Source organism: Megascapheus bottae, chromosome 13 (genome assembly GCF_031878675.1).
Source record: "Megascapheus bottae isolate mThoBot1 chromosome 13, mThoBot2.hap1, whole genome shotgun sequence".
Classification (NCBI taxonomy): domain Eukaryota; kingdom Metazoa; phylum Chordata; class Mammalia; order Rodentia; family Geomyidae; genus Megascapheus; species Megascapheus bottae.
The window spans coordinates 32,607,878-32,632,556 of NC_143521.1; the positions used below are offsets into that span (position 1 = coordinate 32,607,878).

The 24,679-nt window shown below is 36.3% G+C and overlaps 1 protein-coding gene across 1 annotated transcript in view; it reads left to right on the forward strand.

Annotated features, from left to right (window-relative positions):
* Positions 1-24,679, forward strand: part of Fryl (FRY like transcription coactivator) — a 219,448-nt gene that overhangs the window by 105,860 nt on the left and 88,909 nt on the right. The window contains exons 6-17 of the mRNA XM_090343158.1: positions 3,112-3,251; positions 4,317-4,413; positions 9,995-10,074; positions 10,826-10,906; positions 13,468-13,636; positions 13,909-14,001; positions 16,488-16,586; positions 17,880-17,981; positions 21,016-21,060; positions 22,097-22,200; positions 22,444-22,552; positions 24,284-24,370. Of these exons, the coding sequence (XP_090199284.1) occupies positions 3,112-3,251; positions 4,317-4,413; positions 9,995-10,074; positions 10,826-10,906; positions 13,468-13,636; positions 13,909-14,001; positions 16,488-16,586; positions 17,880-17,981; positions 21,016-21,060; positions 22,097-22,200; positions 22,444-22,552; positions 24,284-24,370 (1,206 nt within the window). The remainder of the gene's footprint in view (positions 1-3,111; positions 3,252-4,316; positions 4,414-9,994; positions 10,075-10,825; positions 10,907-13,467; positions 13,637-13,908; positions 14,002-16,487; positions 16,587-17,879; positions 17,982-21,015; positions 21,061-22,096; positions 22,201-22,443; positions 22,553-24,283; positions 24,371-24,679) is intronic.

Genomic DNA, 24,679 nt, shown 5'->3' on the forward strand with positions numbered 1-24,679 from the left:
AAATTGTGCAATCTAATGATCTGATCCAAATATGTCTCACATTAAGAAATTTCTTTTGATATTAGTAGTTGATTTTTTTTTTTCTTTTTCCAGTCCTAGGGTTTGAACTCTGGGCCTGGCATTGTCCCTGAGCTTTTTTGCTCAAGACTAGTTAACTCTACTGCTTGAGTCAACCACTTTTGCTCCCCCACCCCCCAGCCTTTTTTTTTTTTTTCCTGTGATTAATTGAGGTCATAATCTTATGGACTTTCTTGCCTGGACTGGCATTGAGCCACAATTCTCAGATATTAACCTCCTGAGTAGCTAGGATTACAGGTGTGAGCCACCAGTGCCCAGCTAATAGTTGCTTATTTTTAATCAAGTAGTAGAACAAATTATGAACTTTATTGATTTTAATTCACCTTAAATCAAAATTTGATTTAGCATTTTATTACTCTTTACTTTTCATCATTAATCATTTTAACAGTATAACTTTGAAATTTCTCTCAGAAAGTCTCTAAAAAGTCATGTGACCCATTCCATAATATTATTTGTTTCTGCTTTTATTATATGTTGATTCAAATACTGTTTTATCATAATTATTTTATTATATGTTGATTATTTGAAATAATCAATAACCTGGATTAGCTTTCTGTTGTCACCCAGTATTCCTGGCCACATTACTCAAGATATATCTTAAGAAAAAAAAGTCTGGCCTCCTAGCTACTCAAGAGGCTGAAATTGAGGATTGTGGTTCAAAGCTAGCTAGGCACTAAAGTGTAAGAAACTCTTATCTCCAATTAACACTAGAAAATGGGAAGGGTTCTATGGCTCCAAGCGTAGGGTGGTAAGCCTTGAGATGAAGAGCTTTAGGGGCAATGCTCAACCCAGGGGTAGGGTGGTAGCCTTGAGCTGAAGAGCTCAGGGACAGAGCCCAGGCTCAGAGTTCAAGCCCATGACTGACCAAAAAAAAAGTCTGCAGGCCAAGAGCATGGCCTAGTGGTAAAGCAAGTGCTTGCTTACCATGCTTGAAGCCCTGGGTTTGATTCCTCAGTACCACATACACAGGCCAGAAATGGTGCTGTACCTCAAGTGGTAGAGCACTGGCCTTGATAAAAGCCCAAGGACAGTGCTCAGGCCCTGAGTCCAAGCCCAGGACTGCACCCCCCCCCCCCAAAAAAAAAGTCTGGGCCTGGAATGTAGCTTAGTGGTACAATGCATACCTAGCATGCATGAGGCCCCTAGATTCAATTCCTTGGTACCACATAAAGGAAAAAATATATATACTTACATAATAAAAAAAAAAACAGGAAAAAGAAGTCCATGTTTAGATTAGACTAACTCACTGGATTAAAAGACTAGCATTAATTGGTGGAAATGTACTGTTAATTATCATGTTCCCTAAAGTTCTGCAATATCAGAACCACAACGTGATGTAGGACAGTACAACTCCTATGTTTATTGCAGCTCTCTGGATGATAGGCTGACACACACCAAGGCAAGCAGACCCCAGTCTCAAAAGGAACCAGAAATAGGCAGACAAGTTCTTTTTATTTTATTTATTTTTTATTTTTTGCCAGTCCTGGACTTGAGCCCAGAGCTTGAGCACTGTCCTTGGACTTTCTCAAGGCTAGAGCTCCCCTCAGCACCACTTCCGGCTTTTTTGCTATGTATGTATACCGAGGAATTGAACCCGGGTCTTTGTGCATGCTAGTCAAGCACTCTACCACTAGGCCAAACTCCCAGCCCCACAAGTTCTTTTTTTTTTTTTTTTTTTTTTTTTTTGCCAGTCCTGGGCTTGAGCTCAGGGCATGAACCCTGTCCTTGGACTTTCTCAAGGCTAGAGCTCTACCACTTGAGCCTCAGCACCATTTCTGGCTTTTTTCTATGTATGTGGTACCGAGGAATAGAACCCGGGTCTTCATGCATGCTAGGCAAGCACTTTAACCACTAGGCCAAACTCCTGGCCCACACAAGTTCTTTTTTATAATCATATCACTTTACATAGTGCTTCTCAAATCTTAGATTATTCCCATGTTGAGTACACTTCATTAATCAATGAAGAATCATGATTCTCTTTGTTTTCCGATATTAACTATCAAAAACTATGGATGATCATGTCTTAGAGATGTTTTTCCTTGTGAGATAAATTGTTCTGGTAAATACTTCAGTAGCAAATGTTTTGTTGTTCTTTTTTTTAGGTTTTAAAAAGGATTTCCTTTGAGTATATCTCTTAATTTGGTAAAATGCAATTTTTAAAAACAGTTACATAGAGTTAATTGCTTGTATTAGAAACTATATAAATTATGGTAACAATAGTTATAAAGGATGATAGAAGTAACCAAAAAGTAAGTCAAGGTAATCAATAAATTACTTTATTCTTTTCTTATTTTCCTGGATGAAGTTATTTGGAAGTTATGCAGAATATAAAATGTTAGGGAATTAAAATGTTTGATTTCTAGAGATAATGACATATCTTTATTAACTCTTCCTATGGTCATAGAACTTACAGAGCCTCAAGTATTTGTACAACCTATTTTACCTTTTCAAATCAATCAACAGATATACACGGAGCATATTTGAATGTAATGATGATTTAGAAACATTAATTTTATGAGCAGTGCGTTAGGTTAGATACAGAAATGCTTATACAGAGAGTTTTCTGTTGGAAGCTTCAAGATAAAGAACAGTCATCAGCCCTTTAATAGTAGCTACTTCAGGCAGATAATGGCAATACTTTGGTATCTTTTGTTCACATAAGCATAGAGAAGCTGTTGAGACAGGAAGTGGGTATCATTTACTCTTGGTTTTTCTAAGAGTTCTGCCATAAGAAGCCATGTGCATGGTCAGAGCTGTTGCTGATGGGCATGGTTTCACACATGTGAGTGTCATATAAAGGTGAAAAGAATTTGAATGCCATTGAAATAAGCTGAATGATTTTGGATAAAGTTATTAATGGTTGAAACTGTCTGTCTAATTTGATTATGTGGCTAACCTGGCTCTTATTTTAATTTTTAAGCACAGTTATTGCATTTGAGTTGCTATGCTTTTTCATTTCCAAATGGTATCAAGTAGAGTTATTATGCTTTGTTTGATGCTGGATTTTACTTTCTGGTGTACCTTTTGTTTCAGTTGATAAGCTCTATGAGCTCAGTAGCAGAGCACTGTCTCCCTTCCTTACTCCGCACCTTGTTTGACTGGTACAGACGACAAAATGGAGCTGAAGATGAATCTTACGAGTACAGGCCTCGATCTAGCACAAAGTCTAAGGGGTAAGAGTGGCATTTTTTCCTCACTTTTTACCTCATATCTGAACGTCTCTGGCAAAGGTAGTAATAATGTTGACTGCTGAAGGTTGTTGTTCCTTCGTTTGTCAGCAAAGAGCAAGACTTAACTTTTGTTGTGAAGGTGGTAGTAAGTAGGAAAGGAAGAGTCGTACTTGAATCACAGATCAGGAAGTACCACTTAAACTAGATGGAGCCCTGCAATGCTATTCCCAGTAGTAGCTATGTGAAAATGAACTTCTGCAGTTCAGCCACAGGAGCCTTAACAGTCATAGAGAAAGTTAAGATTTTATTCACATGGTTTGTAAAGGGAAAAATTATGATACAGTACGAATAAAATACCTAGACACTCTCTTGGCCTCAAATCTTAGAACTTGTCTTCTCCACCTTAGGAAGACATAGATGGCATAGAACAGCTGTAGTATTCAGGCAGTTGCCCATAATTTAGCATCATCCATTTTCACAGATGCCATTTGTGATTTTTCAACTTAGCTTTGTAGTTCGTACTGTATTTTCACCTCAAAACAGTTAGAACATTCGTTTCCATTCTCAATTTTAAGATGGAGCAATGCTACCTTCTCTAAAGAAATTTAAAATAGGGCCAGGAGTTTGGCCTAGTGGTAGAGTGCTTGCCTAGCATGCACGAAGACTCGGGTTCGATTCCTCGGTACCACATACGTAGCAAAAAGCCAGAAGTGGTGCTGAGGCTCAAGTGCAGTTCTAGCCTTGAGTAAGTCCAAGGACAGTGCTCAGGCCCTGAGCTCAAGCCCAAGACTGGCAAAAAAAAAAAAAAAAAAAAAGAAATTTAAAAATAGTTTTCTTCTTTATAATAATTTTTACATTTGATTTCTTATAGATATAGTAGAGAAGTGTATGTGTGAATATTCAGTGTCTAAAATGAAACAACATGTTGTGTACACTATTTCAATTATTAACCATCCCCTCCTTAACTTGTAGCAAGCAAGCAGGAATACAGTTATGCAGCATGAACTGCCAGCCAGCAGTCCTGAAACTCAGTTGTAATGCAAGACTAATTTGGCATTTTTGTTTCAGAGATGAACAGCAACGAGAAAGAGATTATCTTCTGGAAAGACGAGACTTAGCAGTAGATTTCATTTTTTGTTTAGTTTTAGTTGAAGTTCTAAAACAGGTAAGTGCATGGTCTGCAATCTGTATTTCTTAATCCTTTGTTCACACCGAATCCATATTTTGGTTTCTTCATTTAGTATCTTACCTCTCTAGTTCTGACTTGCATAAACTAAACACCTTGAACTTAATTACACTTCTTTCAGTTGCCTGGGGCTTTCCTGCCTGTACCTGTCTATCTTCCCTATTCTTTTTTTTCTTTCATATGACATCTTAGATATGGAGTTTTGTTAGCAAGTTGCAGTTGAATGGAAATCAGATTAAATATGGGTTTTTAGCTTTAACTATAGTCAGCCTGTCATTTAGCTACTTCTATCCCCTCTTACTTCTGCTTCATTTTTTTCTTTCTAAGCCTGCAGCTGTATTTCAACATGTAATAATTATGCAGTTATAGCTGAGGAATGAGATGATTTAATAAAGGTGAGACTTAGTTGTCAAGTGCAAATAGTTTTCAGATAGGTGATGGGTTCTGTGCATACATTCATGAGCATTAGAATGCCTACTGTGCTCTGCATTGTTGCAGTCTCTGAACTTACTTCTGAATAAAATGGACAGTAAAGATGAAAATGCCTCATGTCAATGTCATCTTCGAATTTTTAATGCAACGTTAGTACCAGTGTAGAGATATTTTTATTGATTTTGAAAGTTCACAGTAAGGTTATATATCATTCAAATATGTTCATTACATTTCTAGTCATGAACATGTGTGGTTTAGAAAAAAGAGAGCCTAAAGAAAGAAGTCATATTTCATATATGACATTTAGATAGGTAATTTTCATTTGGTTACATAGAATGGGTATATAATGATAAATAGCAAAGGTAAATATAAAAACTAATTGGTAGTCTATTTTCTACATGTTTTTTGAATTATAATCATTTGTAGTTACATTTATAATAGAAGTGAAATAATTGTTATCTTGTACTCTGAACTCTACAATAATTACAAATATGTAAAAGAGAGACACCTTAAAGGTAATCCATAACCCTTAATCCATATCTTTTATAAGATTTTTCAGTAGCTATAAAGAACAAATTTCCTTCAGAATTTATGCTAATGAGCCATAGCTATATGTTCATTTGGGATGCTAGGACCCTGAAGTTAGAATCAGTAGGGTGGGAGGAGCTGGGGATCAGAATGTACCATGCATGGACTTGGTTGGTTGAATGCTACAGAGTGTTGTTGATGACTTTGCATAGGGTTTCTTCTTTCAGTCTGACCAATTGCATACTCCCTACTCAGACATTTGGCTGCTCTACAATCAGACTCCACAATGTCTTTTCTCCTTTACAGATGACTTTCCCCTAGAAGTAAGTCCCTTCGCATCAAAAAAGTACTGCCTCTTGCACTGGCTTTAGGGCTTCAACTCATGGGAAACCTGCGGAGCTCTTTTGCCTCTCTTTGTCCTCCTGCTGTCTATTCTTTCGCCTCCCCATCTTCCTCATAGTTACGGTCCCCCTTCTCAATTTTACTTTTCCTTGTCTTCTTCCACAATCCTTGCTAAAAGGAAAGCTTCAGAATCAATCAACTTTTTTCAGTTGGCTCATTTTTCAAGTTCATTGCACACAATCATTTCTGATTTATGGATTGTGTGGACTCCCCAAGTGTGGGACAGAAATATGGTGGCTCTAGTAGGAATCTGTCTTTTTTTCACCATATTATTCCTACTAGCCATGCCTTTCCATTGTCATTCATCATTTCTTTCAATACCTTGGTTCAAATGTACTCAACAAGGAAAAAAATAGATCACCAAAAAATGTAGATATTCTTTTACTATAAAATTCCCTGGTAGCCCTTTCCAGGAGTAAAAGGCAAATCTGTTTTAGCTTCTCCAAAACTACAGAAATGAAGTAAAAAAAATAGAACTTTCTGATATCACAACAAATGAACCCAATTTTCTTCTGTCAAGATTACATAGAGTTTAATAGATCTTGAGAGTAGTCAAAGTGTAATATCTTGAATCTACTAGATCTTTTATTTTTGTCTTGCATAATAACCCACATTATAATATTTTTCAGTTTCTATTTTTATAAGTCTCTAGACTAATGAAGTATTGGTACACAATGGTTCAGGAATCATTTTCTCTGTAGCTTAATGCTGATTTTTCATGGAGTAAATGACTGTTCCTTGGATAACTTACGTCTTCAGTAACATCCATGTATTTGGGCTGGGATGTAGCTTTGTCAGTGCTTGCCTAGCAAGTGCAGTGTCTTGGGTCCAATCCCCAGTTATCAGAAAAGAAAAAGCAATAACAACAAAATAATCCACATATTTAAGAAGTCACCCCATCCTTTTTTCACCCTCCCTTTCTGTCTCCTTTTGCTTCCTACCTTCTCCCCCTCTGTGGTAGTGGTACTACTAGTACTAGTACTAGGGCTTGAATCAGGATCCCCACTCTGTTCTTTAGCTTTTTCTACTCAGGGCTGACTTTCTACCACTTGATGTCCAGTTCCATTTCTGGCTTTTTGCTGGTTAATTGGAGATTAGAGTCTCATGAAACTTCCATTTCTTATCTGGCTTTGAACCACAAGTTTCAGAGCTTCGCCTCCTCAGTAGCTAGGATTACAGGGCATCATCCCTAACACTTTTGAGACAGTCTTGCTAGAGTTAGGTGACTCTTGAATTAGAGTCCTCCTAGCTCAGCCGCCCAAATGCTGATGCTGGCATTCTAGGTTTGTACCACCGTGCCTGACTTGGTTAGAGCATTTTGTGCTCAGAGAAATTATCTTGTGCCAACAATTCATTATGAACCCTAGGAAATGGCCAGAGAACATATTAATTCCCAGCTCCCTTTCTTGCTTGCTGTGTAACTCCATTATCTACAAACTTTTCCCTTTTTATAAAAATGGATGATCATAGTATCATTTCTTATAAATCAAGAGAATTAAATTATATTAAATGTAATAATGCTCAGTTTATTGAGCTATCAATAAATTATGTCTTTTATTTTCATGTATGGATAAAAGTTCTTAGGTGTAGTGAGTTGGTGAAAATTTTACAGTGTAGTTAAAATTTTTTTGCCAGTTCTTCCTTTAAAAACAAAAATTTATTCCTGCTAGTAAAATTAGTGATATGAAATGAAGTAGAAATAGCTAGTATCATTTCAAATATGGCTAAAGTTTAGTGTTAACACGTTAGGTCTCAAAATTTTTATTTAATTTAAATATGAAATTAAATACTGTTATTGACCATGAGAACAAAATTAACTTTGTTAATGTTTTTCCAAAAACAATGAGAAGAATAATTTGGGAGTGAAAGCTAAATTTTAGTGTTAGTACAAGAGCCGTACAATGCATGAATACTCTTTAAAAAAAAAAAAAGAGTAGACGAGTACTTAAATATAAGCACTATGGCATTGGGAAGATCTGAACCAACCTTTTTTTTTTTTTTTTTTTTTGGTGGGTCATGGGGCTTGAACTCTGGGACTGACACTGTCCCTGAGCTCTTCAGCTCAAGGCTACCACCCTACCCCTGGAGCCACAGCCCCCCACTTCCCGTTTTATAGTAATAAGTTGGAGACAAGAGTCTCATGGGCTTTTGTACCTCGGGCTGGCTTTGATCTCAGATCTTAGCCTCCTAAGTAGTTAGGATTAAAGGCATGAGCCACCACTCCTAGCTTCCAATCATCTTTTTTTTTTTTTAAATATATTTTTTATTGTAATTAATAGAAGGATTACATGATATTTGCCAGGTAAATGGTGCCTTAATTCCCACACATTGATACCCTTTCACATGTCATGGTCCCCATTTCCCTTCCTCCCCTCCCCCCCAATCATCTTTTGATACTGAATTTTAGTTGAATTTTTGTGTACCATTTAAGGATCACCATCGATTATTGAGCAAGAATTGGGCATCAGGTTGCCCAATCAAACACATCCTGTTTTTGCCCAATTTTGCCAACAACTGGCTATGTTGTAGATATTAGGAAGTAGTGACCCAGCTGCCTAAAATCTTACAGAACAAGAGAAGTGATTCCAATAATTTGGGGGCTGTTTTGTTGTCCTAATCCAAGAAAACACGGCTGGGAGAACACAAAGGTGACTTCGTCTGTTGTGCTTTTAGTATTTTCATTTTACGTTCTAAGCCTTTTATCTACTTGTAATTTTCAAGGAGTACGAATTTTGGTAGAACTCCTTCATAGAAAGATGGGAATGGTGAGAAAAATCTCTAATTTTAATGGCCTAGAATTTGCATTCTTATGGAGCAAATAATATATAGATTTTCTGTATTATCTGCCCTTGAAAGCAAGAAGGAATTTACTCAAAGTTACATAGCAAGTTAAAAGTCCCTAGTCTTTATACTGTTGTCATTATAATGAAAAAAGTATTTATTTTAAAGACAATTTATAGTTTACTTATAAAAGTGAAGTATACTGGGTTAAAAAATTGTCATATATTTGCTTCATTGGCCAGTCAGTATTCTGAAATTAACATAGCAATAAGAAATAATTGTTTTATACACATATGCACACATTGGTGGAGGTGGTAGTACTATGAAACTCAGGGTCTTGCACTTATGAGGCTAGTGCTCTACTATTTGAGCCACATCTCCAATTCCGTTTTTTGCTAGTCATTTTGGAGATGGGTTCTAGTGAACTTTTCTGCCTAGGCTGGCCGTGACTGTAATTCTGCAGATCCCAGCTTCCAGGGTAGCTAGGATTAAACGTATTAGTCATCTGTGCCCAGTTTGATCTTTACACTTTTATAATGGAATGTGCTCACCTACAAGGATTAAAAGGCTGTAACTAGGTAGGTTCTTGTGGAAAAGAAATGAAGAATGGTTAGCCTAAGATTATATATCATTTATCTAAGATACCACTTATCAAAGTTGTAGGGAATTAGTAAGACAGAAAAAGATTTTACTTTCTAGGACAGTGGGTTATGGATTGATGATAAATATGTTGAGTAAACTAATGAAAGATAAAAGGGTTATTTACTAAGGCTTATTTGTATAGATGTATCTCTATACTGGTTTCCTGTCTCCAGTGATGATTAGTTTCCACTTCCTGGCTCAGAGAAGATCTTCCCACACTTTTTTTTTTTTTCCATTCTTGGGCCTTGAACTCAGGGCCTGGGTGCTGTCCTTGGGCTTTCTCAAGGCCAGAGGTATATATGGTACCGAGGAATCAAACCTGGGTCCTTGTGCATGCTAGGCAAGCACTCTACCACTAGGCTAAACTCCCGGCCCTCTTCACACATTTTTACCACTGTTAATTGGCTTTTTAAGAACTATAGATTAAATTTCATGGCAAATCAAAACCTAATCAGAAAATTTATGTAGTTTTAGAAAAACATATACTCTCAAGTAATTTTAAATTCATTACAATGAAGACATCTGTTTCTGATTGCCTTTGGCTCAGAACAACCTGTATCCCATATAGCTTATTATGGGGTGACATACTCTGGTCCCATTCCTTAAATTGTTTCTACACTTCCACCAGCAGTGCATATAAAACCTCATTTTCTTGCATGTATCTTCATGTATTTATTTATTATCTTAGGGGTCAGTTGATTAACAAAAATGAAAATATTTGCAATGACCTACTAATGTAGTTTGTTTTCCTTATATAATTTTCTTTACCTTCTAGATTCCTGTTCATCCTGTACCTGATCCCTTAGTTCACGAAGTTCTAAACTTAGCTTTTAAGCACTTTAAACATAAGGAAGGGTAAGTAAAATGCCAACTAAGAATGGTTGTTTTTTCCCCAGTCTAGGTTGAGACAGTTTAAATCAAATTTACTGATGATTTCATTTTAGAGTTCAAAGCAATTATCTTGCTTATAGATTTTTTTTTTTTTTTTTTGGCCAGTCCTGGTGTTTGAACTCGGGGCCTGGGCTCTGTCCTTGGTCACTTTTGCTCAAGGCTAGTGCTCTGCCACTCAAGCCAGAGTGCCACTTCCAGCTTTTTCTGAGTATGTGGTACCGGGGAATTTAACCCAAGGCTTAGTGCATGCTAAACAAGCATTTGACAACCAGACTGTGCTCCTGCCCCCTAGGAAGGATTTTATTAAAAATAATAATAATAATTCTTACCATTTCAGATAGGATTTTTAGGAACCTGAAGATTAAATTTTATGGAAAATTAAAATACATCAGAGGAAAGTTCCTATATTTTCAAAGAAAATTTGTATAATTTTAAAGTTCATTTACAAAAGAGCATTAAAAAAGAAACATTTAGGGGCCGGGAGTTTGGCCTACTGGTTATAGTGCTTGCCTAGCATGCACGAAGACCCGGGTTCGATTCCTTGGTATCATATATATAGAAAAAGCCAGAAGTGGTGCTGAGGCTCAAGTGGTAGAGCTCTAGCCTTAAGAAAGTCCAAGGACAGTGCTGAGGCCCTGAGCTCAAGCCCAGGACTGGCAAAAAAAAAAAAAAAAGAAACATTTATTGAATTATGATGTTTGCTTTGTTATTTCAGATATTCAGGAACCAACACTGGGAATGTGCATATAATTGCAGATTTATATGCAGAGGTAATAGGGGTTCTTGCCCAATCAAAGTAAGTTTACACCAAATTGCTTTGTATTTGATGTACATTTAAGAATACTTCGTAACTAACTAATAAGAGTAGATATCCACAGTGTTAGTTAGGTTCCCCACTGGTGTCACTGTGTGATCACAGAGTCTGCTTTTATTTCTATTCCATAGAGGATACTGTGTTCTCCATTCTTCCTGTGCATAACTTGCTTCAATTTATTTGAAAAGTTCTCATGAATGTCTGAATTAAGCAAGTCAGAATTTCACAAATAATCCACACAAATTTCCTTATTTCTTATTATTTAACCCTTCTGTGATAAGTGTTTTTTATTTTATTTTTGTGGGTATTGGTGCTTGAACTCGGCCTGGGCACTGTCCCTGAGCTCTTCAGGTCAAGGCTATAACCCTACCCTTGAGCCAAGCCCCACTTCCCATTTTCTAGAAGTTAATTGGAGATAAAAGTCTCAGGTCATTTTGTGCCCGGGCTGGATTTGAACCTTGATCCTCAGATCTCAGCCTCCTGAGTAGCTGGGATTACAGGTGTTAGCCACCGTGCCCAGCTAAGTGTTTTTTAAAAATCCATTTAGAGCTCTTTACAGGAGCTGATAACTTCCTTCCTTTTTGATTGTGTCCTTTTATTCTCAAGATTGCAACACAATGTCTTCTATTTATTTTGTCTTAAATATGAAAGTTTCAAATAGGTAGAAGAGATACCAAGGAAAGATAAGATTCTTTTGCTGAAATATTGTTTAGATGTTGCCCTCACTGAATTGTACTGATCCATGATCCTAACTAAGCAAAGTACTGTTTACAGCTTGTGATTGCTCTAAAAATTTTGGAATTTTTTGGATTTCCTTTTGTTGCTACTGGGAAATAAGTAAGAGAAAATGATTGGTTCATATTTACTTAGGTCCTTTGAAAGGATATTTGCCATATACCATGCCCCTCCCCCATAACAACCTTTCTAAATTCTAAGATTATTGTAAATGTCTGATGATTAGTATCCCTTTGGAGGTGGTGGGACAGTATTGGGGTTCAAACTCTGTGTCTTGTGCTTACTAGGTAATCTATCGCTGAGCCACATCGAGCCCAGTAGTTAGAATTTTAACGTTAAGTAATGACTTATTTCATTTTTTTACCCTTTAATACACAAGGGATAACCCATGCTACAAAAAAAGATTAAGAAATAGACAAAGCCTGGTATGTTTGTGAAGCCAGCCCGAGTAAAAGATAGTGAAATATTTATTTTATAGACAAGATAGGCATGATAGTATATGCCTAAAATCCAAACTACTGGGTTGTCACAGATTGACAAGACAGTGGTCAGAGGCTGGCTTGGGCAAAGAGGGCAATATCTTAAAAAAAAAAAAAAAAAGACTGAAGCAAGAAATGACTGGGATTGTGTTTTAAGTGTTAGAAGCCTAGAATTCAAACTCTGTATGTAGGCATAAAATTGTAGACATGAGGAATATTTTCTTAATTAAAAATGAATTGTGGCCGGAAGTTTGGCCTAGTGGCTAAAGTGCTTGCCTGGCATGCATGAAGACCTGGGTTCGATTCCTCGGTACCACATATGGAAAAAAGCCAGAAGTGGTGCTGAGGCTCAAGTGGTAGAGCTCTATCCTTGATAAAGTCTAAGGACAGTGCTCAGGCCCTGAGATCAAGCCCAGGACCGGCAAAAAAAAAAAAAAAAAAAAAGAATTGTGATATCAAATAGCCCAGAAGTTCTAAGTAATACATGAACAAGTTAGATTGGGGAGAATACTATATCATGGTATTGAAGATATAATCTAAATGCCTAATCAACTGTTGAAGTCGGGTAAACTTTGCTAGTCCAGCTGTCACAGAGCTGTAGCACAATTGAGATATTTTCAGTAGAGTACACTGTGAGAATAGGGAAACTAGACCAAATTCCTGGTACCTGACCTGGGAAAGCTGGTCCACCTGGCGTTAGATTCCTCGTGTCAGGTACAGACCCAAAGGTCCTGAGTATGATTCCAGATTCAAATCAGCCTGAGCACTGTCCTTGGGCTTTCTCAAGGCTAGTGCTCTACCACTGAGCAATAGCACCACTTCCAACTTTTTCAGTGTATGTGGTATCAAGGAATTGAACCCAGGGCTTCATGAATGCTTGGTAAACACTCTACCACTAAACCAAAATCCTTACCTGAGATATTAGTTTTAGATAATCATTGGCATTCTGTAACTAGCTTCTTTCTTTCTTTGAAAGATTTATAGTCTTCAATGTGGTGTCTATATCATCACAAACTTAGAAAAGAGACTTTAAAACTGAAGTTTCAATTCCTAATATCGGCATATTGTATGAGCATGTCATTTATTTGATTATTAATAAATAGCAATTGTTCTGATTGATAGTATCACAGGAATGAAGAACTCCTAAAAATAAACCAAGGAAAAAATTTATATAATTACATATCCCTTTGTGTTCTTTTTTGATCATTTTAATAAGGTCAGAAAAAGGAGGTGTTACAGGCAACAGACCTTTTGATTTCATCCTTAAAGATCATGTGGGAAATTGCAGTTTTTAATTCACATCAAATTTTGTTCTCCTGTACTTTAAAGGTTTCAGGCTGTAAGGAAGAAGTTTGTGACTGAATTGAAAGAACTACGACAGAAGGAACAAAGTCCACACGTGGTCCAAAGTGTAATCAGCTTAATAATGGGAATGAAATTTTTCCGGGTGAAAATGTATCCTGTAGAAGATTTTGAAGCATCATTTCAGTTTATGCAGGTGATATACTTTCTACGGGGTAGAAATTAGTATCAGCTTAACAAGGGAGTTCATATTCTTATGACCATTCATAAGCACCCAAAGGTAGATAAATTAATTGCATCATGAATTCCTGATTTTAACTTTTTAAGTTCTCACAGACTGAGATTTTTTTTGACTTGTGGGTGCTTTGACTATTTTTGTAAATTAAAAGAATATTCACAAAATTGTTGTAATATTACAAAATCTGTTTCCTTTCGTTGTTAATCTAAATATACCATTTTCCCTTTAAGGAATGTGCTCAGTATTTCTTAGAAGTAAAAGATAAAGATATAAAACATGCACTTGCTGGTTTATTTGTGGAGATCCTTATCCCTGTAGCTGCTGTAAGTATATTTAATTTGTATGCCATTCCTCTGTTGTTAAAGCCTTAGGACCTCGTGCTTCTATTTCTTCCTTGAAAGTACTTTCTAGGCACTATTACAAGGCCAGCATGGGAGTTTATCAAAGTGCTTTCCTATTCTCCAGGGGACACTTGTTTTGTTGGCTGTTAGTATGTTTTCCTTTATCATTTTATTTATTTTATTTTTTTTCTTGATTCAGATGGTAAAATAAGTAGAACCTCCTTTACTCTGACTAGAAATAGAAGTTAATTTTTTTCTTTTATCTAGTTTATTCTGCTTAAAATTTCAGAAACTGCTGCTTATTTTCATACTGAAAAGTGGCTTTCATTTTGAAAGTTCAGTTTGCTGACTTATGACAATTATGAGCAAATTATGAGTTAGTTTATAATACTAATGCTGTGAACAAGTAGAAAGTTAATTTCTTAACTTTTCCTGCAGTTCTCAGTAAGAAAACATGACAGAGTGATTGGTACATGTATTTTTTTAAACCTGTATTATTTTCTTGAGTAAACATTGGCACTATTAAAAAATAGTGACTTGGGATGGGAGTTTAGCCTTGTGGTATAGTTCTTGCCTAGCTTGCATGAAGACCCTGGTTTGATTACTGGGTACCACATACATAAAAAAAGAAGCCAGAAATGGTGTTGTGGCTTAAGTGGTAGAGCTCTAACCTTGAGAAAACCCAAGGACAGTGCCCAGGTCCTGAATTCAAAGCCCAGGACGGGCAAAATAAATAAATAAAAATAAAAAATAGTGACAAAAGTCATGAATTACTGGTTTGCTGTGAGAACTGGTTCTTATCTTCCTACCCATGTTTTTAACTGAGTAAGCCTTGTCATTAATCTGTTGTCATTAGCATGCCCTTCCCTTTCCTTAGAAGTTGTTTGGTTTCATATTGTGGGAAATAGTAATTTCCTGGGAAACTCAGAAACTTTGTGGCAGATATCTGATCTTAGGTGGTAGCTTTTCAGGTAATTCATCCAAAGAAGCAGATGGTCCATTGCTTACTGTGTTGCCCAGTTCTCTGATTCCATGTTTGCTTTTATGTCACCCTTTATCAGTCTGATGGGGCTGCTCTGATTACTACCACCTAATGGGTAGCTTAACGACAGAACGTCTATTGTTTCATAGTAACAGGCTAGAAGCAAGATCCACAGTTTGGTCTTATAAGGGCTGTGAGCAAGGGTTTTTTTCTGCCAGCTTCTTCGTTGTATCTTTCACATTCTTTGTTTTCTTGAAGCAGCACAGGGTGTCTGGATTCGTTGTCACTTGGCCCTTTCCTTTCAGCCTGTATCTGAATCCTATTCCTCAAATATACAACACTTTTTTATTATTATTTTTAGTTTTATTGTCAGGATGATGTGTGAGGGGTTACAGTTACATTTGTAAGGTAGACAACACTTTTTCTTTTTGTAATGCTAGATGGCACTTAGCTACTTGAGTCACAGTCCAACTTTTTGCTGATTATTTTGGAAATAGAATCACAATAAAATTTTTTACATAGACTGGCTTCAAACTGTGATTCTCTGCATCTAAGCCTCCTAAGTAGCTAGAATTGTTGGCATACACCACCAGTACCCAGATCAGATGTTTCCTTTTTTCAAAAGAACATCAGTCATGCTGGATTAGAGGCCCTCTAATCCTAGCTTAACTAATGACATCTGTAATGACCTTTTTTCCAGTTTAGTTCACTTGATTTTTGTGAGAACATAATTCAGCCCATGACCCTAAGCCTATACAGGCAAGCCTCTGACAAGAACACTTTGCCTCTCTAACGACCTCCCTCCCTCTTTCTCTGGCTGACCTCTCTTCCTTCACAATGTGTATCGAATGCTTTTTATGTGTAGGGCCTTGTCTGTGCACAGGAGAGACAGCAAGATAGAAAAGACATTCTGCTCTGGAGCTTACATCTAGTATGGAGACCAGGAAACAAACATGGGATTTATAGAGTGTCAGATTATGGCAAAGACTTATTACATTCTCAGGAAGGGTGTTTCAGACAGAAGGAAGAAATAAGGGTATATTGGAGCTATTCTGGAGAGGATAAGCAAACCATGTGGCAGATGCTCATACCCAGGAGTCCAGCTGTGGGAGGTGCAGTCAGAGGTTTTTACATAGAAGGCTTACACAGAAGCAGATGTAATATGATTTATTGATTTTGGCTTAGATGTCATATCCTGATGAAGTTTGTCTAAAAGGCCAACCTTCTGAAGACTATTGAGCCCAGACAGCTTGCTCTCCCCACACCTGTTAACTGTGCTTTCTGCCTGTTTGCCTTTCTTTTTCACTTGATCTTCTGTTGGAAAGATAGGGTTTATCTTATTGACTGAACACTTGGTACATAAGACTTAACTCTAATCTCAGTGAATTATTAACTAACTTTAGTCCTTATAGAAAGTTCTTGTAGCCCTTGTAGAGTTTAATGTGTGTAACCATTCTCTTTTTTGTTTGCATTACCTTGTTTCTAGGCTGTTAAAAATGAAGTGAATGTTCCTTGTTTGAAGAATTTCGTAGAGATGCTTTATCAAACCACTTTTGAACTGAGCTCCAGGAAGAAGCATTCATTGGTATGGAGACATATTTCAAACTTTCACATGCATAATTTGATACTTTAATAGTTGATTTATGAATTCAGTAGATGTTTAAAAGAGTGTCAAAGTCTGTAATGGCAAAAAAAAAATCCCCAAAGTGTAATGCAAGGACAAATTTGATGTATGTGTATTACTTCACAAACATTGATACCCTTCCTCATGTCTTGGTCCCCATTTCTTTCAGATCTCATCTTTTTTTTTTTTTTTTTTTTTTTTTTTTTTTTTTTGCCGGTCCTGGGCTTGAGCTCAGGGTCTGAGCACTGTCCTTGGACTTTCTCAAGGCTAGAGCTCTACCACTTGAGCCTCAGCACCGCTTCCGGCTTTTTTCTATGTATGTGGTACCAAGGAATCGAACCCGGGTCTTCACGCATGCTAGGCAAGCACTTTAACCACTAGGCCAAACTCCCGGCCCCAAATCTCACCTTCTTGAACACTTAGGATTACAGTGTGAGCTGTCTGTGCTTAGGTTGATTTTAGAGGTATTTTTCAGTCTCACATTTATGCCAATGTCAGTGTAGACTGTAATCCTCGTATTTGTGCTTTTCATGTAGTGTGGATGACAGGCATATACCTAGCTTTTTATTGGTGGAGTTGGAGTTTACAAATCCTTTTCTGGTGCTTACCTCGAACCTTGATCCACCATGAACCTCTCAAGTAGGACTATAGAACTAAAATACAGTGTCAGATTTGAAGGCATTTTCTTTACTCAACTAATTTCTTCATTTTCTTTCCATAGCTTGCAGACAGTTGAGGAAATTTTCAAATATTCAAGTAAAACTAGAGATGAAACAACAATAATAACACTGTGTTGAGGCATTCTGTCAAATACTTTAACAATGCTTTCTTTTACATGAAGCCTTATGACCCCAAGACGTCTTCAGTTGGTGTCATCCACTTTATGTGTTGCAAAATAAGGCCTGGAGACACCGAAGTCCCAGTGTAGCCAGTATAAACTGAAATTCAAATGACAGTCTCGCCTCAGATCCTATGGTCTGTGTTAATAACCATTTTAATTGATGAGGGAGAGCATGTTCCATGTTCTAGAAAGAACATACGCTAACTTGGATGACAGGTCAAGCAGTTTTTCTTAGAGAAAATGTACCCTTTGCCATTCTCCGTTAGTGGTTCTGTGGAGGTGTATTTACTAAAAATGGGAAAACTGCCTAAGAAGATTTAGTTTTCAGTTCCCTTCTTTTAAGAGACAAAATAAAACAAATCCAGTGCTTTTCCATGAAGAATGTTAATCCTCTCTTTTCCTGTCTCTTACAGGCTTTGTATCCACTAATTACCTGCCTTTTATGTGTCAGTCAGAAGCAGTTTTTTTTAAATAACTGGCATATTTTCCTACAGAACTGTTTGTCACATTTAAAGGTAAGAAATAATTAAATTTCCAACTCATAAATATCAATCTTCATTTATATGTATACTTTGAACAATATATAATAAAACTTTCATTCCTGTTGCTACACTTGAATAGTATTTTTCCTCATTCCTTTTTTATGTACTTTATTTCTTCTATAGGGAATCACATATGGAAGTGAATAAATATTGAATGAAAAATCTCACAAAACTCTCCATAAACTTGTCTTTTGTCAAGAAAATTCAGTAATGTTGGCTCAAGTCTGCATAATCCATATTTAGCTTTGATAATAATATGTCACTAACTTCACATGTAGTGTAATGGTGTGTGATTACATACACATGATGTTAGTCCAGCTAGACAGATGTGCAATCTCCGGAAATACTAGAACTTGTGTGAACAGACACTTGTCACTAACACTATTTGGCACATCCGTGTTCATTCTTGTACTGACAATAGAAGTGTGAGAGAGAGAGATTGTCTTCTTCCCAGCATGCTCTGCTAGCCGCATCTACTTTTCTTCTCTGGGTAGGAGCACAATTAATGCCTGACAAAGAAAGCGGGAGTAGTTCTCATCTGCATGTCGTGTGACTAGTCCTTTGAATATCTGAATGTTAAAGGAGTCTATTTAAATATTTGCTTATAAACTATAAAAACATTCCTGTCTTTCCTGTTATATTCAGAGGTACATTAGAGACGGAGTATCTCATTTTAACCATGAAATGTGGAGACACTGATAGTTTTTTTGTTTGTTTGCCAGTCCTGGGCTTGAGCTCAGGGCCTGAGCACTGTCCTTGAGCTTTCTTAAGGCTAGAGCTCTACCACTTGAGCCTCAGTACCACTTCCAGCTCTTTTCTTTGTATGTGGTACCGAGGAGTTGAACCTGGGTCTTCATGCATGCTAGGCAAGCACTCTACCACTAGGCCAAACTCCCGGCCTAACACTGATAGTTTAATTGACTAACTCAGACCACTCTGCTCATGGTGGCTCTGTGGGCTTCAGGACAGCTGTTTGCCTTGTTCTTTAGTTGTGGTTTTTTGTTTTTGTTTTTGTTTGCCAGTCCTGGGCTTGAGCTCAGGACCTGAGCACTGTTCTTGGACTTTCTCAAGGCTAGAGCTTTACCACTTGAGCCTCAGCACCACTTCCAGCTTTTTTCTATGAATGTGGTACCAAGGAATCAAACCTGGGTCTTCATGCACAAGCACTCTACCACTAGGCCAAACTCCCGGCCCCTACCTTATTCTTTGGGAATGTTCCACCAGATGTAATCCTGTGTATCTTTTTCATGTTGTTAGGCATTATTTTCAAAAAAAATTTTATTTCAAAGATATATGGATTATATGTTTTTTAAAAATCATTTTTTCTATTTTCTTATATATAATAATATTATTCATATTTGGATAAGAGCTTATATATCCTCTTTGCTTTATTTATGAAATTCCTAGGACCAAAGTAAATTAATTAATCCCTTTTTGACTTAAAACCAGACAAGAAATGTGATTCATTGCATTATACTTGTTAATATCCTTATTTCAATAAGGATCACTTACTGAGTAGTATGATTTTCATACTTTGCATAAGATATTTTAAATACGTGCCTTTAAGTGTTTCTGGAAGATTGCTTTGTTTCATGATAATTCATACTTTTCTGTTGCTTGTTGGAATTTTTTTTTATATATATGTTCCCACCTAACATACTTGCAATCCTTTCGCAGTACCTTAACTTTTTTTTCTTAAGGCTTTCATTTAAAAATGCACTGTTTTATTTTTTTCCTTACCTCCTTTTTAATATTTCTGGCCCATTGTCCATTTTCATTAATGACTACATCAGTCTGCCAGATTAAAGGAGATAAGAGCCACTTAGCATGAATATTTGGAATAATTGTCTTGGCCATTAACCCGTAACTTACATTAAGGCTCTATTCAGCAGAAATTCTATGACTTCGTTCCTGTTCCTTCAGTTTTAGATAATGTGGCTGCCTTGCTTAGTTGAGGTAAGGAGTTGTGAGCATTGAAGGAAGAAATTGTCAGTTATTTATTTCTTTTTTTGTACTGGAAAAGTCGAACTAAGATCAGGATCTTACTTAGTGAGTTACATTATTCTAGTAAATCTCTTGATTAAAAAAAAAACATTTAAAATTGGTTTTCATTTCTTAGACCAACTCTTCCTTCATACTGAGTTTTACTGATGTTTACTGGATGCTAGACTCGTTTTACTTAATTTTTATTGTGTTAAGGCTTAAGGCTGAAAGAAGACAAGTTACTCATGTTTAGGAAGCCAGTAAATAATCAGGTAGCTGTGAATCCAGATTGACCCAGCTTCATAACTCTTATTCTTTCTGCCTACGCTGTTATCTTTGATTACACCATATGGAATGTTGTATAGTTTGAGAAAATAGGTTGGCTGTCATTCTGGGATGTTAAGGAGGCATTGTTATTTAGAGTCATTAAAGTAAATAGGTTGGATTTTTATAGATACTTTAAGATATTATACAGTTTGTTAAAAAACATCATAACAAGTTTTTAGTTTGGCAGCCAGGAAAAATGGACCATAAATAACATGTATCTCTTGATTTCTGCTGACGAGTTCAATTTTTAATTTTTCTGTGAAAACGAATTTGGTATATTCTCATTTCCATATTGAGGTACTTATGTGGAAAGTTATTCTTAGCATTTCTGAGGAATTATTGAGAGAGACAGATGAACAAGAGTAGATGTCTTACAGAAATAGTTTGGACATTATTTTCCGATAGTCTGTTTTTAAAAACAAAACAAAACGCTGAAGTTACTCAAACTCACATGCAGTGTTTTAGGAAAAAATTCGGCAGTTAACATTTAGGTTTTCTTAGTTTGAGTGTTGTAGGTGTATCTGTTAGGACATAGAATTTTTTTTTTCTTGGTGCTTCTGGCCACTGTTTTGAAAATAAAAATTTCTTCTAAATAGAGACCTTGGTGAGGAGCTGTCTTGTTTTGTGCTTATTTTCACCTAACATGCATGTGCTGCATCTCATGTTTATGTTTGCTGTCTCACATTGCTTTATTTAGATGCCATCTAACAACAGTATCAGAAAACAAATAGAAACACTTCAGGTGAGTTGTGTTGATGCTACAAGTCAAATATTGCTTTATTTCTTTTATGTGTGCCATTTTTTCCCTTTGCCAATGTTGTATTGCATGTCTGAAGTATTTATTCCCACCTGCTTCCGCTGTTGTCAATGAGTAGCTCACAGCAGGAGCATTCTTCCAAAAGCTTACTATTAAACTCACCCCTTGGAAATGTCCTTAAAAGACAGAAAATGTAACAAGTGCTCATTCTTTACCAGAATCTCCCAATTTTAAAATAAGGTGTTCACTGATATCTAGCTATTAGAAATTAAAAATGTTAAAAACAGAACATTTGCCAGTACAATGAAGAAAACAATACTTTAGATATTTTTTTTTCCCCTTTTTTTGGTGCTGGTCTCAGATCTCAGCCTCCTGAATAAGGAAGGATTACACACATGAGCCAGGGGCACCCAGTAATTTTGATAGTCATATTGATGAGTGCACTTTTTAAAACTCTTATCCTTTTGGTTTGTTTTTTTTTTAACTAATTTTATTTTGATTTTGTTTGAGACTGGGTCTCACTGTGTAGGCCATGGTGGCCTTGAACTTGTGATTCTCAGTTTCTGTGCCTCATTTTGTTTCCAAGTCCTGGGATTGTACATGTGCACCATTGTATCTGGTTTTAGTTATTTTGTAAATAATTAAAGGAGATAAACACATTAAAATTGTCGCTGTAAATGAATCACCATAAAGATGGGTGCTTTTTCTTGTGTCATGATGTTCATATTGTGGTATAAGCAATTATCAATAATTTATGTGTGTGTCGTTTTGGCAGTTCTTTGAAATATTAATAGAAACTTAATATTTTAGTGTTTTATTTGGAAAGTATCAGGAATTGCATTATTTCTGGTTACTTTTGAGCCATGTATACTTACCCCTTACTAAATTATTTACTTGATATGTAAACTTTTTACATAAACACAACAAAAAAAGACAGTTGACAATAGAAAGTATTTGACTTTAAAGGATTGCTAGTATGTTTTTTTAAAGTTACTGTTACTCTCTTTTTGTTTCTAAACAGAATAAAGATCCTAAAATGTCTCGAGTTGCACTGGAATCTTTGTATAGATTGTTGTGGGTTTATGTTATTAGAATAAAATGTGAAAGCAACACTGTAACTCAAAGGTGAGTGCTTTTCTTTTAAATTTCTCCTCAAACACAATCTTGGGATGCAGCTGTTGCTCAGTGGGTAAAGCCCTGGCTTCAAAATAAAGTACCTGATGAAATCTTACTAGAAATCACACTGGTGGAATTATAATTAGATATCTTGAGAAGGAATATAAATCTGCCCTGATAAGAATCGTAATTCTTTGCTAATGTGTTCTTGATGTTGTCATTTCATGGTAACCGAATCTTTTCACCCTATAGTCGTTTAATGAGCATCGTGTCAGCACTTTTCCCAAAAGGCTCTCGAAGCGTGGTGCCCCGTGACACACCTCTTAACATATTTGTGAAGATTATTCAGTTCATTGCTCAGGTGAGTGTTCCACCTCATTATCACTTAATAAAGCCTTCAGAAGCATATCCCATAGTAATTAGGAATTTTAATTCTTACAGATCTATCTATTTCTCTATCTATGCTGATAAAACTGTAGTATAATATTGAATTGTTAAAAGTAACATTTTTAAAAAACAAATACAGAGGGTAATATTTTCATCTCCAAATCTCTTGGAAGATTTCTTAGAAAATTGTTGTCATAGTCTATATTAATCCAGGTACTTAGGTACAGATAGTAGACATTCTTGTTGAACCCCATGGGACCATTTAGGGAAGGAGTGATAGCTAAATGAATTGTTAGTAATTGTCACTAATCTCATAGTGAGGAGAGCACTTTAGAATTAGACTGTTGAAGAAGTGGCCACTTCAGTCAAAATCAGAATCTGTTTTAAAAAGGAAGTTTCAGGCTCTGTAGCTCACACCTGTAATCCTAGGTACCTAGGTACCTCAGGAGGCTGAGATCTAAGGATCAGGGTTCAAAGCCAGCCTGGGCACTAAAGACCATGACAGACTCTTTATCTCCAATTAACCACTAGAAAACAGGAAGGGTAGGGTGGTAACCTTGAGCTGAAGAGCTCAGGGAAAATGTCATGGCCCAGAGTCCAAGCCCCACAAGTGAACGCCCCCCCCCCCAAAAAAAAAGAAAAAAAAAAAGAAAAAGAAAGGAAAGTTGTCTCCTCTAAATATGCTGCAGCATCGTATCGCTTCCGCCATGGTCCACCAGTAAAACAGACTCCTTACTCCCTGACCAGAGGTGCATCTTCCCTCCTCCTTCCTCTTCCTCTTCCTCCTCCTCTCCCTCCCCTCCTTTTACTCCTCATCTATTTCCTCTACTGCCATTGCCCCATTTTCCAGAGTCACATGAGTAAATCACATGCTAAATCCTGTTGTAACAGAGGACCTTGAGAACTACAATTTTAGCATTCAGCCTCTTTGGTGACGGAAGGTTCATTAAAATGGGATTACACAGGTTTTAAGTGAGCAAGTCCAAGGTTTTAGTCACATTCTCTTTTGGGACATAGGTCCTACTGCAATAGATATCCTCGCTTAAAGAAAAAAACTGATTTCAGGGTATTCATTATGTTCACTTTAAACTGAAATGATGATTCACATGATCCATAATGAATTTCTTTTAGCAGTGAAAAAATAGGAAATATTTAAATATTTCTATTTATTTCAGCACAGAAAAATGCTCCTTAAATTAGCATACTATATCAAAAAAGATTAATAAAAGCAAACTGATTAGGCTTAGAAATAAGTTCCGTCATTTGCCAGTTTTTCTTTTCTAGAATTTATCTTTCCCTTAGATTAATCACTTAATTTCAATATTCTGCTTGATCTGTGTTAACTCACTTCAGATGTTATGTTCTTAGTTAACTTTTCCTAGGAGATCTCTTTCCTTGAATGTTGTTCTTCATGGCACCCACTATTCATTGGTGAATGAGTGTTGAGAACTAGTAGTTTAGATGTTAAATAGTTTTATTTTAAGTAGTATATTTTAGTCATATGTTTTAGATTTAATTAATTCTCACATTTTTTTCTTTCCTGCTAACTGAACTCATGAACACTTTAAGGACAGAAATTTGTGTTGTTGCTATTATATGTATAATTCTTAAACATATATACTATGTTATATAAATGCATTTAAACATATATACTTACTCTATACCAGCAAAGTACAAGGTCTTACTAATTTTTATTTCCTTTTAGGAACGTTTGGATTTTGCAATGAAAGAAATAATATTTGATCTTCTAAGTGTTGGAAAATCTACTAAAACTTTCACTATTAATCCAGAGGTAAATATATGTACTAGTATTTGAGCCTAGTTTTTGAAGTCAGGGCTTTTATGTTTAAATATGAGTCCTAACTACAGATGTGGTACAGGACAAGTTATTTAGCTTTGTAGGTACTGGCTGAATGCTGTAACAGTGGTGTTAAGCATGGTAGAAAATGACTGAGCGAGAACATTTTCCAAATCATCTAGCTTAGCTGGCTTTTACAATTTACAAGATGAATTCAGGTTTCTTCTACTTGGAGTGATTCATATTTGTGGTACACTTTAATAAAATAAATAACATTCCTTCACAGTGTTTTCTGGTGTTCTC